The sequence below is a fragment of the Poecilia formosa genome, unplaced genomic scaffold (assembly GCF_000485575.1).
Source record: "Poecilia formosa unplaced genomic scaffold, Poecilia_formosa-5.1.2 Scaffold65, whole genome shotgun sequence".
NCBI lineage: Eukaryota > Metazoa > Chordata > Actinopteri > Cyprinodontiformes > Poeciliidae > Poecilia > Poecilia formosa.
In genome coordinates this window covers 1,119,863-1,137,880 of record NW_006800004.1, presented here as the reverse complement: position 1 = coordinate 1,137,880, position 18,018 = coordinate 1,119,863, and the positions used below count along the sequence as shown (strand labels likewise).

Sequence of the window (18,018 nt, the reverse complement as noted above, 5' to 3'; positions counted from 1 at the left end):
TGCATCCTCGGCAACAAATGCTTAGTGATTCATGAGAGTCATATGCTGAAGGCTTATGAATACATTTTAATGAATGTGTCAAAAATTACTGCTCTGACAGTGGAGTAGTTCTGGCTCACTTCCCTTGATCAGATTAGATAGATCTAGGTAGACCAAGATATTTTAAATCAATGGGTGTGGTGCCAGTTTTAAGGTGATGCAAAATCCACCTTTTTAACTTAAATTTTTTTGTGTACTTTGAGTGTCTAAGAGTGCAAAAAATGTAAATTTATTTTCTCCTGGTGCTGCACAGATACCCTTTTTTTCTTTTTAGATTATATTTTTCAGTCTATTCATTTTTCTCTATTCCCCCAAAACATTTTCTTGTCTATGACCTCGCCGAACTGCTAAACAAGGTCCTAACTTCTTGTTAAGTTTTGTGATCGGCAGCAATTTTGTAGTTGAAGTTCAGTTGTGCCAAAGTTGCAAGTAAGCAAGTCAAATGGTTTGGTTCTAGCGTATATTAACACACAGGATTCCTTACATCGTCCCTCAGCGTTGGAGCCTCTTCAAAGTGCATGGGGCACTTAATTACGAGTGCTTCAGCAATGTGTGCCAGTACCAAGAGGGATTTTCCAAAACACTCTGATTGAGAATGTAACTGTTCTGTATGTTTTGAATACAGTTACTTGTTTTTGTTTTTGCCATGTTTGCCTTGGGGGGAAAAATGATCCAAATGCATTCAGTGAAGTTCTTGAAGACTCCTTAATTATGTCTGGGCTTTGTTTACTTCATTCATATTGTGGTAGCATTAATATTTTAATATGTATCTGACATGCATGGACATTACAGTTAAACTATGGCTCCAACATGTAAGATCTAATGGACAAGTCTTATGTTGTGGACGTCTTTAATAAACATTGGAATAAAATGTTTCTCTGCCAGTAGATAAATGAATAGCAGCACGAGTTGCTCTAAAACAGTGTTTCTCAACCCTGGTCCTCACAGCCCCCCTGCTCTGCATGTTTTAGATGTGCCTCTGTTCCAGAACAGCTGATTCAAATTATTGCATGACCACCAAGTACTGCAGAAGCCTGTTAATCACCCCAAGATACAATTCAGGTGTGTGGCATAAGGGAAATACCTAATACATGTAGGACAGGGGGGCGGTGAGGACCAGGGTTGAGAAACACTGCTCTAAAATGAATTGCTCTAAAACAATTTGCTCTAAAACGAGTTGCTCTAAAAATGCGTCAGAACAGAGGTAAACCATGGGTCTGTGGAGCTACAATAGCCAGGTATTCTGCCCAAAGTATTGCAGTTCTACTTCATATAAGTGAATGATTTAAAAGTGAAAAAGGTTTAAAGGCACTTTACATCGCCAAGTTACTGCTTTTTCCTGACTTCACTGCATTTCACTGATATTTAAGTTCACCCTTCCGTACATCAGTCATCATATGCCTCCCATTGGCTGTGCTGCCTAATGCTCATTCTTCTTTCATACTTTTTTGCATATTACTACATTTTGGACATGGAAATGACTAACTATGAGCTACAAGCCTGGAAACAATCCAAACAGATACGTTAACATTTTATGAATAACTCCAACCACTCTTCTATGTGAATTAATACATCCCACACACCATTAATAACGAATTTCTGGTTCACTTTTTGTTTTGCTTGTTCCTCCATCTCCACATCTTCTTCAGATATTTCTTTTGACATTCCAGAGTCTTTTCTTTATACCTCTAATAATTAACACCCACTAGACATAACACACTTTGCACCAGCTATTCTAATTTGATTATGCTCACCTCCACATCTTGATTCCTGACCTTCTCTGATGTCAAAAGCATTTTAATCAAGTTTGCTCTGCTAAATGTTAGGTCCCTCTACGGGAAGATTTATGGTAATGATTTGATTTTCTTCATAATTTAGACTCCTTTAGACTGATACCTGGAGCTAAAGAAAATGTGCTCCAACTTCCAACGTGTGCTTGAATTTCAGTAATTTTCACTTCCACAGGCTGAGTGTCGGTACTGCTCGCTCTTACAGTGGGTTATAAAAAGACTCTCAAACACTCTCCTGGCTGTAGATTTAGCAGCTTGGGGGTTGCACAGAAATTAACTTGCAAATTCAGGAATTAGAATAAAGTTTACAGATTTGAATAAATTTAAAGTTGCATTATTTTCCATTTAAATTCTTTTTCAAATTTCTTCATGGTTTTAAACTCATCTTTCAGTTTTCTTTTTAACTGGTCAAAATCACTGTTTAAAAGCCATGTTGAATACTGTGTGGGTCCCCTTGCCTTTACACACAGATGAACTTTAATTTCATCTTATTCTTAAAGTAAAGGCTTCAGTGTGGTGTTGCCCCCCTTTTAAGCTGCTCAAATGTTTTTCAATAAATTAAAATGTGTTTTCTCATTAGGCTTATTTGTCAGATTAAAAATATCCTTTCAAAATAATCTTTAAGCTGATATTAAACATACTTTTCATTAAACCCACATTTTTGTATTACAAAATGTTTTTTATTGTCTCAGATTATAATTTTAAATATTTTTTCATAAACTGAAGTGAAAAATCATCATATTTAATCGAAATAAAAGCTCAAAAATAAACTACTGTGTGCAATTAAAGTCTATAATGTGTTTCACTAAGTGGTGAAGTTCCTAACATAAATGAACTTTCCCATTACATGGGAAAGTTCATTTAAATGGGTTTTCAAAGAGAGCATATGTAAGGTCAAACACTGATGCTGGATGATTAGTTTGAGATCAGTACACAAGTGCAGAGCAGGCAAGCTGCTCCATATCAAACACAAACACTCTAAGGATTTTGCTTTGTGCACCAGTGCTTGGTCATGTTGGAACAGTCAGGAAAGATCTGACATATTTCAAAATGTCTTTGTATGCTGTAACACCTGATTTCCTCAGTGTAATGAAATGGCATCAGACTTATATAGGGCTTTATGGGCTCCACACTCTGGGAGTGATGTCACTCTGTTGTGATGTCAACCAGTTGTGTATGTATTCCTCAACACACGTCAGCAAACCTTCACCTTTTATGAATGGAGAGGAAATGAAAGCATTATTGTCTTTTATTTATTTATTTTATAACTATTAAATAAATATTTATTACATTTCACCAGGAAAATCACATTAAGATTAAAAATATTTTTTGCTAGAGAATCCTGGCCAAGACTGGCAGCATTAACATTAGTAATCTTAACCAACTTAACACTACAGAAAAACCCACTAGATATTACAGATGAGACACATTAGCATTTTCAAATTTCAACCAATAACTTTCATCCACCCAAATGTCAGAACACTAAAACTGCTGCATGTCTAAACATTAACCTCTGATTGTGAGGCAAACTACAAGGCTGCAGAGTTCCCTGCACTCTCTTTCGTCTTTGTTAATTCCCCCTCCTACCTCATCTAAACAGTGTTAAAAGCCCATAACTGTTTCCAAAGAGTCAACAGATGAAGTGAAGCAAGGTTAAAGGAAAGGGATTTGTGGAAGAATAAACAACCATGTGCTCTGAGCAGATGTTTTTTTTTTTCTTTCCTGTTACTAATTTACAGAAATCCACAAGAGGGCAATGTTGTTCCACTCAAACCCTGTCAAGGCAGAGAGGAAGTCGTACCTTTCATTGAAGGTGTCTGAGCCATATGGGTCACAGTCACAGTGTTTTTTTTTAAGATGAACAATGAACAGTGATGGGTTGAAGAGGGAAGAGGGGGGAATAACAGAAATAAAAATTCATGCCAAGCAATCAGAATGAAATGGTTTTTCTGCAAATCAGCGTAATAAAAGAGGCTTTAATGGAAAAGGAAGGCCTGAGCCAGGGAACCGCTGCAATCCAAAGATACTTTGAAATAATTACATATCCTGCTCAAGAGCTGTTAATTGCACATATTCACAGCTTTCTGCTGATGTATCATCACTGTCACTCTTGGCCATCAGCGATACAGAATCACCCAGAGTCAGAAGCACAAATGGAAATCTGATGCAGCCTTTTTCTGTTCTCAGAATGGCTGTTGACAATATAAAGCCATAAAACGAGCCTTGTGCTCAGAAATGTTCTCTGACAAAGTGTCATTCCGTTTTTTTTACGATAGGAATTGCTGCCTTCGCAGGCTCTGATTCTGCATCACTGTACCTCAGCATCTCTCAGTCCAGCACAACAATTTTCAAATCAAGAAGAAAAAGGTAAGTGAACCTTATGGTGGGCGAATTAACTATCAGCCTCCATTTTCATGAATATAACATCGAGAAATTCTCAGAGAGAATCAGATTTGAAACAGAAAGTTGGGCATCCAGAAACAGCAAACCGGCCTTGATGAAGTCACATGACACTGGAGACCAACTCTACCACCTCAGTTTGACTCAGTCTTTCTGAGGACCATAATACATTTGGAGGCTTATTTCAGAACTAATACACAAAGGTCACCAGGATTCTGTCAAATAAAGTTTGACAGTTCTTTCTAGACAGAATGTTGAAATACAGAGGCTTACAATATTAAAGTCTATAGTTTGGTTTGCACATGGAATCAGCCTCTTTTACTTAAATGCACCTAAATAAATCTGGTGCACTAACTCTATTCCAGGACTCAGCATCTTAATCTAACGTACTTTTCTAACATAGAAAATAATTTGTATTAAATTCACTTTAAATATTTATTGTCAAAAAACCACAATACAAATAGTATTTGTAAATTGTACAGTCTGTCCAGTGTTTTGCTGTGTGATTGATAAACCAGCAGAGGAGCTAATTGCACAGTTTCTACACTGACCAATAATTTCCAGTAAACACCATCTAAATTGTTGAAGGCTGTGTCATAAACGCAGCACTAGTGTTTATGAAAGGATGAATTGACGAAACTTTCACATATATAATATTCAGAAAATATCACTCACTCAAAAGCAACTCGTTTTTCCTTGATTACTGGTATGTCATGATTTCAGCCCCAAGAACACTTGTATTGGCTGCGTTTGGGTTCTGGCTGATTTTGCTTGTACATTACAGTACGATCTCACCAGAATGAACCCACAGCAAAATCCAGATTAGTGTTCTAAGGTGGAGGGTGCCATTACTGGCCTAGAAAGAAATGTCCAGGAGCTTTTACAGGGACTTTCGTCTCTAAGGGCTTCTCAAGCCCAAGCTAGGTGCTCTATTACACTGCCACGTTCTCTTGCTGTCACTCCCTCAGTTAACGCTACCAGAGCATTTTGATGGGGATCCCGAACAGTGCAGACCTTTTTTAACCCAGTGTTCTCTGCTTTTTGAACTCCAGCCCTCTGCCTTCCCTTCTGAACGGGCCAAGGTGGCCTACACTATCTCTCTGCTGTCTGGTAAGGCAAAGCAGTGGGGAACTTCTGAGTGGGAGAATGATGCTGACAGCTGTGACTTGTTTTCTGATGAAATGAAGAGGGTTTTTGATCCAATCCGTCCTGAGAGGGAGGCTTCATCTAATTATCAAAGAAGGGTCTCAACTGTCCAGGTCAGTCCCTGCAGCATGCCACAAGTCTCCACAAACCCCCCTGTTAGCACTGAGGAGCCCATGCAGTTGGGTAGGACCAGGCTCTCTGCTGAAGAGAGGGAGAGGAGGTTCAGAAATCACCTGTGTTTCTACTGTGGAGAAAAAAACCATCGCGCTCTTAACTGTCTGTCAAAAGGACAGGTTCAGTAAAGCTCGGGGGGTCTTTGCTGAGCCCTATCCTCAGAACCCTCCACACAATCAGTGAACCATCAGATTTCCTGACTCTCCTGAAGGGATGGAATTTCCTGTTTTCATTGATTCTGGGGCTGATGCTGACTTTATTGATGTTGGCCTAGCTCATATGCTCGCCTTGGAGTTGGAACTTCTAGATAAACCACGTGAGATTTTTGTTATTGATGGGCACCTTATTGATCAAATAACTCACTGCACTAAGCCTGTGTCTGCACTGATTTCAGGAAACCACCATGACAGGATCACGTTTCTGCTGACCAGGTCTCCTGAGATTCCTGTGATTCTGGGACGCCCGTGGCTAATCAAACACAGTCCAGTCATCAATTGGCTCACAGGTGAGGTTCAGTCTTGGGGTTCATCTTGCTTTACTTCTTGTTTGAAGGAAGCCCCTACCATGACATCTCCCTGTGAGGTTAACCATGATTATCCAGATTTGTCTAAGGTCCCTAAGGTTTATCATGATCTGCGTGAGGTATTTAACAAATCAAAGGCCACTTCTCCGCCTCCCCACATAGAGTACGACTGTGCCATTCACCTTCGCCCTGGAACCACCTCACCTAGGGGCAGATTGTATTCCATTTCTGGTCCTGAAAGAGGGGCAATGGAGGAATACATTTCTGATGCTCTCAAAGCAGGACTAATAAAGTCTTCTTCTCAAGCAGGTGCAGGATTCTTCTTTGTGGGCAAGAAGGATGGGTCTCTTCGGCCCTGCATCGATTATCGAGGTCTTAACAAAATTACAGTCAAGAAAAGGTACCCTCTGCCTCTCATGACTTCTGCTTTTGAGCTCCTTCAAGGAAGTACTGTGTTCACTAAACTGGATCTGCGTAATGCCTACCATCTGGTCTGAATAAGAGAGGGAGATGAATGAAAGACCACTTTTAACACTCCTTCAGGGCATTATGAATACCTGGTCATGCCCCTTGGGCTCACCAATGCCCCAACCGTTTTCCAGGCATTGGTTAACGATGTCTTAAGGGACATGTTAAACAGATTTGTTGTACACCTCAATGACATCTTGATTTTTTCGAAGGATGTACCCAACCAGAGGTTCTTCTTAGGCTTCTCCAGAATAAACTATTCATTAAAGCTGAGCAATGTGCATTTCATTAGTCATCTGTATCCTTTTTGGGTTTTATCATTGCTCCTGGCAGGATTACCATGGATCCATCAAAGGTGGCAGCCGACTTGGAGTGGCCCGAACCGTCCAGTCTGAAGGAGCTTCAATGCTTTCTTGGGTTTGCCAATTTTTATCACCGTTTTATCAAGAATTATAGCTCAGTGGCTGCCCCTCTTCATCAACTCACTTCAACCAAGACTCAGTTCAAGTGGTCTTCAGAGGCTAAACATGCTTTTGGTAAGCTGAAACGTCTCTTCACTTCAGCTCCCATTCTGTGTTGTCCTGTTCTGTCTAACCCTTTTGTGGTGGAGGTTGATGCCTCAGACACTGGGGTTGGTGCAGTTCTGTCTCAATGGTTTGCAGATGATGGCAGGTTACATTCTTGTGCCTTTTTTTTCTCGCTGGTTCTCTGCCTCCGAGAGAAACTATGACGTTGGAGACGGAGAGCTGTTAACTATTAAACTAGCATTGGAGTCATCTGAAACAACCATCTCCAGCTCAATGTCCTAAGGGTCTTCTGTTTGTTCCTGAAGAAATGGTATCTAAGGTCCTTCAGTTCTGTCATGGCTCTAAACTTTTCTGTCACCCAGGTATTACAAAGACTCTAGCAGTGGTCCACTCAGGATTCTGGTGGCCCACTCTGAGAAAGGACACACGAGAGTTTGTGTCAGCATGTGTCACCTGCTCCAGAGTAAAGCCCTCCAGATGCCCTCCAGCCAGTCTACTGAGGGCTCTGCCGATTCCACATCGACCGTGGTCCCACATCTCGACGGATTTAGTCACCAGCCTACCTCCCTCTCAAGGTAACACGGTACTCCTCACTGTGGTTGACAGATTCTCGAAGATGACCCACCTCATTCCTTTACACAAGTTGCCTTCAGCACCTGATCTCGCTAATGTGATGGCTCGAGAAGTGTTCAGACTTCATGGCATTCCCAGCAACATCGTGTCTGATAGAGGACCACAATTCATTTCCTGTTTTTTGGGTTTTGTACCCTTCTCGGCATTGACGTCAGTCTCTCTTCAGGTTTTCACCCTCAGACGGATGGCCAGACAGAGAGGATGAATCAGGAGGTTGAGTTCAAGTTGCGCATCCTTTGCATGGATGGTCCTAGTCGCTGGTCCCAGAACTTACCTTGGGTAGAGTATGCCATCAATGGATTACCATCAAGTGCCACGGGTCTGTCACCATTTCATGTTGTTTATGGCTATCAGCCGCCCATTCTATCTGTTCAGGAGGGAGCCACCCAGGTTCCTGCTGCCCATTTATCAGCGCATCGCTGTCTCAGAGTCTGGAGAAGAGCCAGAGCTATTCTCTGCAAGACCTCTGCTGTTTATGCCCGGAATGCCAATCACCACAGATCCCAAGCCCCTAGATACCTGGTCAGTCAGAAGGTGTGGTTATCCACCAAGGATCTGCCCATCAAGGTAGAGAGCCGCAAGTTGGCACCCTGTTTTGTGGGCCCATTTCCTGTTGCCAAGGTTGTTAACCCAGTAGCTGTGCATCTCATACTGCCGCCTTCATTCCATGTACACTCCACCTTCCATGTCTCAAAGGTCAAACCATTGATGTCGTCCAGGTTTTGCCCTCCAGCCAGACCCCAGCAGAGGAGCTGGGTCAACTTCTTATCTACCCTGGAGGGTCAGAACTCTGGGAGAGGATAAGGAGGGCTCAGGTCTAGCTGCATGGGACAGGTCCTGGCCATCCCATCCTGTACAGCCAGCCAACCCCTTATCCACCCTGGAGAGTCGGAGCTCTGGGAGGGGACAAGGGAGGCTTGGGTCTAGCTGCATGGGACAGGCCCTGGCCATCCTGTGCAGGCCAGCCAACCCAAACCAAACTCAGTCTCTCTGAGGACCATAATACATTTGGAGGCTTATTTCAAAACCAATACAAAAGGTCACGAGGATTCTGTCAAAGTTTCATAGTTCTTTCTAGACAGAATGTTGAAATACAGAGGCTTACAATATTAAAGTCTATAGTTTGGTTTGCACATGGAATCAGCCTCTTCTACTCTAATGCACCTCAATAAATGTGGTAGGTAACAGGACGGTAACAGCCACACTTCTTCACAGGTGCAGGTTTAATGATTTTTCATTCATTCAACCACATTATTATGCTGTTAACAAACGTTCTTAGGATGCACTCCTAAGAACGTTTGATCTTAGGAGTGCATCCTAAGATCAAACGCAGATGCACTCTGTAAGAGCAAGTGTTTAGGCACTTGCTCTTACAGAGTGCAAGTGCCTAAAGAAATCCTTTATCTTCCATGGCAACTGAATGGTTGCCATGGGAGATAAAGGATTTCTCAAAATTTGTATGAAAGAACCAAAGTATGTTTTGGATGAGGGAATAAATATGACATTACAATATGATATAAAGCTCAAAAAAATTGATTTTACATAATAACTCCCCTTTAAAGCAAGGCGGCTTAAATATCTCCACATAGAAATAAACCAACAGAAGACATGGGAAACATGTGGAAGAAAGTTCTCTGGTTAGATGAGACCAAAACTGAACTTTTTGACCTATATGCAAAATGTGATGGAAAACTAACTGTGGCCATCAACACACAGAGGTAAACCATGTTGGTGGCAGCATCAAGCTGTAGGAAAGCTTCTTTTCAATAGAAAGGTTGGATGAAGATCCTGTAAGACGGGCGGGGTTCACAATAACCCTAAATACACAAACAGGGCTACAAAGCTACAGGGCTCTGTATTGCAGATGTCTGCCCAGGTCCCTCTTGAAAATGAGATCTGGATCTCAACGGGGTTTACCTGGTTAAATAAAGGAAATAAAAAAAAGCATATGGCCTAATAATAGTCCAACTCTAGATCTGTGGCAAAGCTTTAAAATTGATGCTCACAGATCCATCCTGACTGAAGGTCTCCCACAAAAACGTCAGTCTTTTCATGTGTCATAGTTGAAGACAGAGCTGCGATTGAATCAGGGAAACTGAATATAAATATTCACCACACTTTTCAGATTTTTTGGCAAAAATTCTGAAAAGGACATTTTTCCACCCACTTCACAGTTATGCAATATTTTAAACACATTGAGGAGTGAAACTGCATTCCCAGTTCAGCATGGCCACCAAGGATCAGAGCAGCAGCAGTAAAAGTCATCATGCTGAAGCCGACTGCTGAACGGACAACCGACCACATTAACACTCTGAGCTCTCATAGACCCCAGTGTTAAAACTTACATCAGAAACAAACACATTTACAGCCCGAAATCTAAGATGAAACATTCATAATTCAATAAGATAGTGAAATAAAAATGCAATCCATTATTGATAAAAAGGGATTACTGAGTCAACCTGGGATGTGTTCTGAATCTTCAACTTCTCTGTCAGATTCAGCCTACACACTGCTTCTCTCAGGGAAATCTCATTTTGTGCATAAGGTCCTGGAGGAGAGCAACAGCAGAAGATCAGGGGAGTTGGAGTTAACACTTACTCCTCCAGTGAGACGTTGGAAATCAGCAGGGGCAGGGCTGAAGATGGAGGACCAGGGGGGCTGCTGGAGGTGGGTGGGGTTGTTGTGCCAGTGGCCATCCTCCTCTCTGGTGACGACGTCTGTGGGACGATCTCCAGCACTGCCCAGCACCTGGTAAACACACGCAGACACGCACACGCACACACACACACACAAACTGAAAGTTACTGAATGATTAAAACTTGTGTTGCATACATAAATGAGTCATGAACTTACATGTTTAGCCAAACACAGTGAAGATCTTTGGAACTTGGAACTTTGTGGAATATCATTTGATTGGCTCTGACTGGTTACACTGAAAAAATTAATTTTTTCTCCCAAAGCATTATGAATTTTTTATAACGTTTTGGTGCATAAACACATGAGCATTAGACATCTACAGATACATTGCAACCGTTGACTGGATCGTTGATCTTCCAGTATATCTGGGGTACACTTTTGTTTGTGTTTTTGTTCTTCCAATTTTGTATGCAATTCCTTTGATCTTTTAGTTCTTAATTTTTTTAAGTGTGATGACATTGCTATAATTTTCCCCCTCAGAACTGCTTTAAGAGTGTCCCATAATATCGGAGGAGATACTTCTCCATTGTCATTGAGATCTAAAAAAAAAAAAAAAAAAATTATTTCCGTATTTTTTTCCATATTTCCTGTTTGAACCACTGGTTATTAAGAAAATCTTAATATATGAATTTTGTTTCCATATATTATTTTCTTTTTGTAAGCCAAGGTCCACTGTTAAATATACAGCTGAGTGGTCACTCAAATCTATTGTTCAGATCTCACATTTGTCCATCTTGTGCCCGTCTTGTAAGTGTCAAAAAATAATCAGTTCTTGTATACACTGAATGAGTGGCTGAATAGTGTGTGGTCCTTTTTACTGGGCTAAAAGTCTCTCCATATGTCTATCAGACCAACTTTCTTAAATAACGTAACAGGGTTTCCCCCTACATTGCCTCTCACAAGCACAATCCTGCCTTCCTTATCCGCCAGTTCATATAATTTTTCAAATTGTATCTTGTTTGAAATAAGAGTAGTTACTCCTCTTGTATGCCCTGATTTGTATGAAGAGAAGAACAATCGGTTGAAATCCATTCTTCTTAGTTTTTCATGTTCACTTTTGTTTAGGTGGGTTTCTTGTAAGTACACTATGTGAGCATGTTCCTTCTTCATTTTGTGAAGCATGTGATCCTTGGAAAAACTCTGTTGCTTCCCACTCTTTCTTCAGCATCTTACTAGGACTTAAACCAGATTAAAACCTCAGTATACCTTTTCTAGTGTAGACAGACAGGATCTGAGACCAGATATTTACATTCTATCTCCAATTTCTGTAACTGCTACCTGCTGAGAAAGAGCTGCATTTATCCATAAATCTTTCTGAATCCTAAACTATGGATGGCTTTTAGCCCCTTTCTCCTAGTCGGAGCAACTGAAGCAGCAACTGAGAAGAGACAAAGACAAACAATGCATAAGCATAAATCACTAATTCAAACCAAAACATTTTGACTAGAACACAACTATAAAAAACAAAACAACCTAACACCGAAAATGTTTTAGTAATTGTGAAATTAGTAGAGACAGGAAGAATCTTCAACATCAAGTCTCCTGCTTCCAGCAGCCTGATGGATTGTTCCACTTCCTGGTTTGCCTCACCACCAATCATCTTTTCCTGCCAGTCCTTCAAACTCAGCAAAACAAAATAGTTAATGATCTAAATAAACATAAAGTGTTTACTAAATGTGTGCACTCATAAACAACCCAATGCAATAACCACCACCAAAAAAACATATGAAATTCTACATATATTATATGAAAACATTTAAATAAATACTAACACTCTGATTTTTTTTTTACAGGAATTTCCTTTAATAGCAGCACAACTCAAACAGCAAAGATGAAAAGAAAATCAGCAGGCTTTGATGTTTATTATTCAGCAGGACTTCCTTATGGTTACAAGTCCAGTCAGGATCTTGGTGAATTTCAGAGGTGTGGCAGTCTAAAGCCTTGTTCCCACTGAGCCGGGTCAGTTTGGTATGCTGTTTTATTTTTTTCCATAGTACAAGTGGCCCATTCAACCGATCTGTACCTCCCTTCAGTTGCAGGTACATAGGTCCATTGGTACAGTACAAGTAGAGTGGAACTAGTCCCACAACATAGTCAGTTGAATAGAGAACAGAAAAATATCACTGTTTGACAAACATGAGACATAAAGAAGCAGCATTAGACATTTGTGACTTAACTCTGCCAACCCAGTGAGTCTAAAGGAGGTTGGAACTTGTCTCCTGAATACGCCAGGCCCTTCTCCACAGGCTTGGATTTAACCGCTTCATTGTGGTTTTACGGAACCTCCTCAGGGGTTAGAACAAACCCCATGTATTGCATGCAAATGATTTGATTGGCATTCATTGATTGGCCCCTGGATTTCCATCAACAAAAATGCTCACTACCTGCCCATATTCATACTGACATAGTGAGACCACACTGCCAATGGCGACACACTCAACTTGGCAATAACCAAACCAGACCTTAACTGGCTAGAGTGAGACCTGACAATGGAGAAGGGATTATAGTGGACCAAACCGAACCAACTCGCGCTGTACCGCTCATGAAATGAGCCATAGCTGACACTGACAGCCAAGCAGTCTTCCCACTTTAAAGACCTCAGCGGGACAACAGATGGATTTTAGACTGAAATAAATGAGACCGTAACCCAGCAAAGAACAGGTTCTGAAAAGTTTGTTATAAACCGACACTCACATTGGAGGATATTTTTCGTCTTGTTTTTTTAAATTTGACACACTAGCTGAATACCACAGTGTGCTAATTTCTTCTCTCCAACACCAATTCTAGCTGATCTTGTTTTCCTACTGCTAAACCGACCATACGGATCCTATTGCTTGTATACTGAGCAGACACCGCCCCAGAGCAGTGTGTCTGTTGGGTTATGCGCTGCATAGCCTTTGAATTTATTGTGCCCCCTGCTGAATCTCCTGCTGCGAGACACATCAGGACAGAATTATAAAAGCAAAGAGCAACCAGAAAAAAACACAAGGTTCGGCAGTGGAAAAAATAATACTTTGCTTTGTGTTAGCCTATCATTTTATCCTGAGGTCGTTTTAGTTCCACAAATGTTCTTCACATGCTTTTTCACTTTAATTCTACTGTAGTTTGTATTGCCCATGGTAACAGCAGTGCTTGTGGCATTATGAATTTTGAAAATGAAATGCTGAAACTGTAATCTTAGGACTGGTGAGCAATAGGGATTATAAACTTCCCACAGGACTAATGGGCAGTTTAGCATGTGAAGAGGTGAATTTTGTTAGCTTCCTGCTTCCAGTTGAGTATGATTTCATTAAAAATAGTGGATAACTATGTTTGAAAAGCACTGCCCTCTGATGTAGCAAATCTGCAGATTTATCATCACCTCTTCAGATCACTGCAGAAATTTAATGAGAAGAGGGAAAAGCTTTTCTATGTGGAATGATGGAAAACAAATTATGTCTGTGAGAAAAAAGTTCCAGTAGGTTTTTGAGTAAAGGAAAAAAGTTTTCATTTGACCTTTGATAGGCAGTTACTAAAGCTATTGATATGGAAGGGTTACTGTGATTTTCAGAGACTAATCAGTTATGGCTAGCCATGTGATCTTACCAGAAGACTTTGCTGTATTTTCATTGAACATCTGAGTGGCAAGATTTTCTCCCTCTGAATTCCAAAACCCAGAGATATGATGGCTCTCACCCACAATCCTCACCAGTGCCACAGGAACTGTAATTTGTATTTAGTCCATTTATCTTCTAGTATAACAATCAGCCTCAAGGTCCTGTCTGTCAACAGTTGTCTTGATTACAATAACCTGATGTAATTTCTCCACTCACAGGTCTTATTGGTGGAAAGCTAAGTTAGGGCTAGAAGTGCTTTGTGCTATATGGAGTGTTTATTCTTGTAATTTTTAAGGTGCTAAATTGTTTTTTGTGACACTTTCAATTATATATTACAAACACAGTAAACTTTGATTGCTTTTTTTCTTTTTGGAAATAGTTTGAGATGCTTACCTCCCTTCTTCTGCTCTTGTAATAGTGAAGCATAACAGGCAGAACTGATTAGGGCTGAAACGATTCCTTGAGTGATTCAAGTACCTCGATTATTAAAATTCCTCAAAGAAAATTAATCTGCTTCGAAGCTTTGTTAATTTATATTTTATTATTTAATTCACCGTGTTCCGGCCAGGTTATTACTTGCATTGCGCAGAGCTCTCACTCCCGCCTGAGTTGTTGACAAAAGCTAAGTGTTAGCAGCATAACGTCCAGTTTTCAAGTTCAGCCGTGGGGATTTTATTGGTCTTTGTCGTTTTTTGGGGGACCAATAAATATCGTTAAAATGACGGGAGCGAAGCCTGGAGTACGGCAGCTTTTCTCCCACGGGGCTGCTGCCTGGTGGCCGGTTCAGCAGGGAAGAGCGCTTCAGGTGTATTTATACAGGTGAGCGGATAGATTGAAGACTGCAAGCGGCTGCACATTAGATGATTAATGTAAGTATAGCTTTACAGACGAACAGTAAAATGTATTTCATATCATCCCGGTCTCAACATGTCGTGGCGGCACACGACAGATGTGTTTCTGTGTGTGACGGATGAAGGTGTCAAATCCCATCTGACACAAAAGCTATATACGTCTGGGCAAGGTGAGAGTTCATCTATAAAACTGACTGAAGATGAATACAGAAACCAAAAGCTGGAGTATAGATATTTTTTTATAAGCGTATTTGTGAGCCTGCCTCTTTATTATTACATTGAATATAACTTCAGATTCTTGTTTAACTTTTCTTCAGGTTAACTTAGAAAGTGATCTATTACTGTTACAGGTTAATTTTCTAAACTACAGAAAATTTACTGTTAAGGAAGATCAAATGTGAAAAATTGGACTGATGTTGATATGCGATAGTAACACTGCTGTTATGTTACATTTACCAAGGTTTTATTTTATATATTTTTTTATATGATTACTCGATTAATCGTAAGAATAATCAATAGATAACTCAATTACTAAAATATTCGTTTACAACAGCCATAGAACTGATAAAACCATTTAACTATATAGGCTGGTGCATATCTCTAGTGGGGTGGAGTACAGGACCGACAACAACAGGCAAATTAGAGATGCCTATTTTTGGGCTGTTACAGGAAGCTGGATTAGCCAAAAAGAAACTAGGCCCAAGAAACAAGCAACACTTGAAGTGTTAAGAAACAACTATATCGGGAGACCAACACGTTTTGGGTTGTGACCTTCATCCGGGTGATTGTAAAACACCAGATTGTGTTTAAATGAATAAGTACTGTATAGAAAAAACATTATGAAACAATCGTTCACACAGAAACAGGTAGACCAATCAGCATTCAAGGGGATGGTGCTTGCTGAACTACTTCAAATCTAAAAGTAGTGCCTTCAGCTGTATGAAATTGGTGTGTTTTGCAAAAACAATTCTGAGCTGTGGCTGAAATATGAATATATCTCATGTTTACATCTGCCGCCTCCATGATCTTTAATGACATGTTAAGTGAATAAAATAATTCACATGAGATTTTAATTGCATTTCTTATTTAAGGAAACACTGTAATCCCAAATTATTATTATTTTTTTTACATCAGCAGAATATCAATAAAATATTTGAAATGGAGACATAGTTAGTGTTAGGAACTACACCAGTTTACAACTTTTCCGTTGAAAACACAGTTTCTCTAGAACTAATGAGAAAAAAAACTGAGTTTGTTGGCTGGCTACATCACCTCAATAATGCACAAGGTAAGATGAAGCTTCCAGCGCAAGGAGCAACATACCTACTGAGTAACATGGAGGGGGTTCAGTTTTGTTTTTCTGCATCTGCCAGACGGAACCTTGAATCTGTGTCTGGTAAAAAGGAGCAATAATGCTAATGGGTGAAACACACTGATCAGTGTGGAGAAATTTAGTTTCCTTAGAGTCACTTAATGATCATCCAACAAAACAGCTAAAAGCAAACAAGAACGGCTGTGGAAAAAACAGAAACAAAAACATTGGACCTGCATGAGCCTACATACTAATCCTGCTCAACATCTATGGAAACACTGAATACACCAGAGACAGCATGAGTAGTTTGCTCAGGAAGGGCAGGTCAAGCTGCCTGCTGGGAAATGGAGTAGAGAGGTCACTAGTTTGTGGTGATTGCTGCAGAAGGTCCTGCTACAAAATAACAAGTTAAAGAAACCATCTTTTTTCTCTGTACCATTTTCTTTTATTAAATATTCAGCTGAATTAATGTTGAGACAAAAAGAAATGTATGTTAAAATATTTCAACTATTAAGTTTCACGTTATCTTAGTCATACCACTAAATCTGTCTGCATCTGCATCAGTATTCTGAAATAAACACAACCCACTGAAACAAGAACCAAACTTTCTCATTCAGAGGTGGAATATTGTCTTGAGGAATCGGTCATGAATTATCATTCGCTTTACAACAACGAGAACTCAGGCATCCCTAACAGCTGCTGATGTCAATAACATTCAGACTCCTGTACCGACATCAAACTGCAGGCATGCAGCGGTAACCATTAAATGTTAACAGATCTGGGTTGTGTATTTTATGAAAGATGATGGTTGACCGGGAGGTCAAACTAAACACCCCAGAGGGGATTTTCTCTCCGGTTTTTACGGCTTTTTAAGTTTGTTGAAAATCAGAATGATAATCCTTCAGGATATAACAGGCCTTTGAAAGTTTTCTTAGTGACAATAAAAAAAAACCCAGACTGAGAAGCTAAGGTTGAATCAGAAATTCTTCACTCAGAAGCAAAGGCCATAAAGGCCACAGACTGTAGGAAGAGTGAGGAAGGGGGGAGACGTGGGAGGGAAGGGGGGGAAGGAACAAGCGAGCTTTCTCCTCTCTGCAGCTGTTGGTTGAGTCGGCAGTGCAGCTCTGAGAGATTTATCCTTTCATTTGTTGTGGCTTCGCTCGAATGCACCCAACAACACACCATTTCTATTTTATTCTACTAGTCTTTCACTCTGCAGGGTGGCTCAACAGAATTATGTCCCCAACGATAATTATCAATCAAAATTATGTTCTGAAAAATGGAGGCAGAGGAAATTGCTTACCAGGACGTCAAGCTAGAAAAGGACCCCCAAAAGAAGAAGTGTGAATGGAGCGAGGGAGCAAGAAAAAGAAAGAGAGAGAGAGAAAGAGTGAGAGAGAGAGTGAGAAATGGAAACGGAGGGGATTTGCATCTGTGCTGGATGAAGGACTCTGATTCCAGTTAATTCAGATCAAATGCTCACAGATGTCAAACTTTTTACAGAGCTCAACCTAGATTGGAATGAAGCAGCATGTTTACGCGAGTTTCCAGTTCAGTTTGCATCAAATATTTCAGACATTATTGAATCATTAAATACCAAACAGTCAGAAGATTAATCGCTTTCAGTGAAAACAGTTATGGTAATCAATTGTGCCATGTTAATGAATTAATTTTAGTTTTTAAGGCCATCATTGAGAGAAAATTTGAAAAGTCTTCTTTTTATACCAACAATGGTTTTCACTCATAAAACAGAAATCTGAGAAGTTCTCAGTGAAACATATTCTGACCATGAAAATATAGGTGAATATATGAAATATAGTGCCATTTTATAGAATAAACAAGTAACTATATATATATATATA

At 40.1% G+C, this 18,018-nt stretch overlaps 1 protein-coding gene across 3 annotated transcripts in view; it reads right to left on the bottom strand.

Annotated features, from left to right (window-relative positions):
- LOC103139814 (uncharacterized) overlaps window positions 1-18,018 on the bottom strand; it is a 69,939-nt gene that overhangs the window by 8,710 nt on the left and 43,211 nt on the right. For 2 of the 3 annotated variants that reach the window (XM_016672739.1, XM_016672740.1), the window contains 2 exons: window positions 17,460-17,471; window positions 10,299-10,448 (listed from right to left, as the gene is read on the bottom strand). In XM_016672739.1, the coding sequence (XP_016528225.1) occupies window positions 10,299-10,448; window positions 17,460-17,471 (162 nt within the window). The remainder of the gene's footprint in view (window positions 1-10,298; window positions 10,449-17,459; window positions 17,472-18,018) is intronic. The other variant, XM_007554646.2, reaches the window with a different exon arrangement.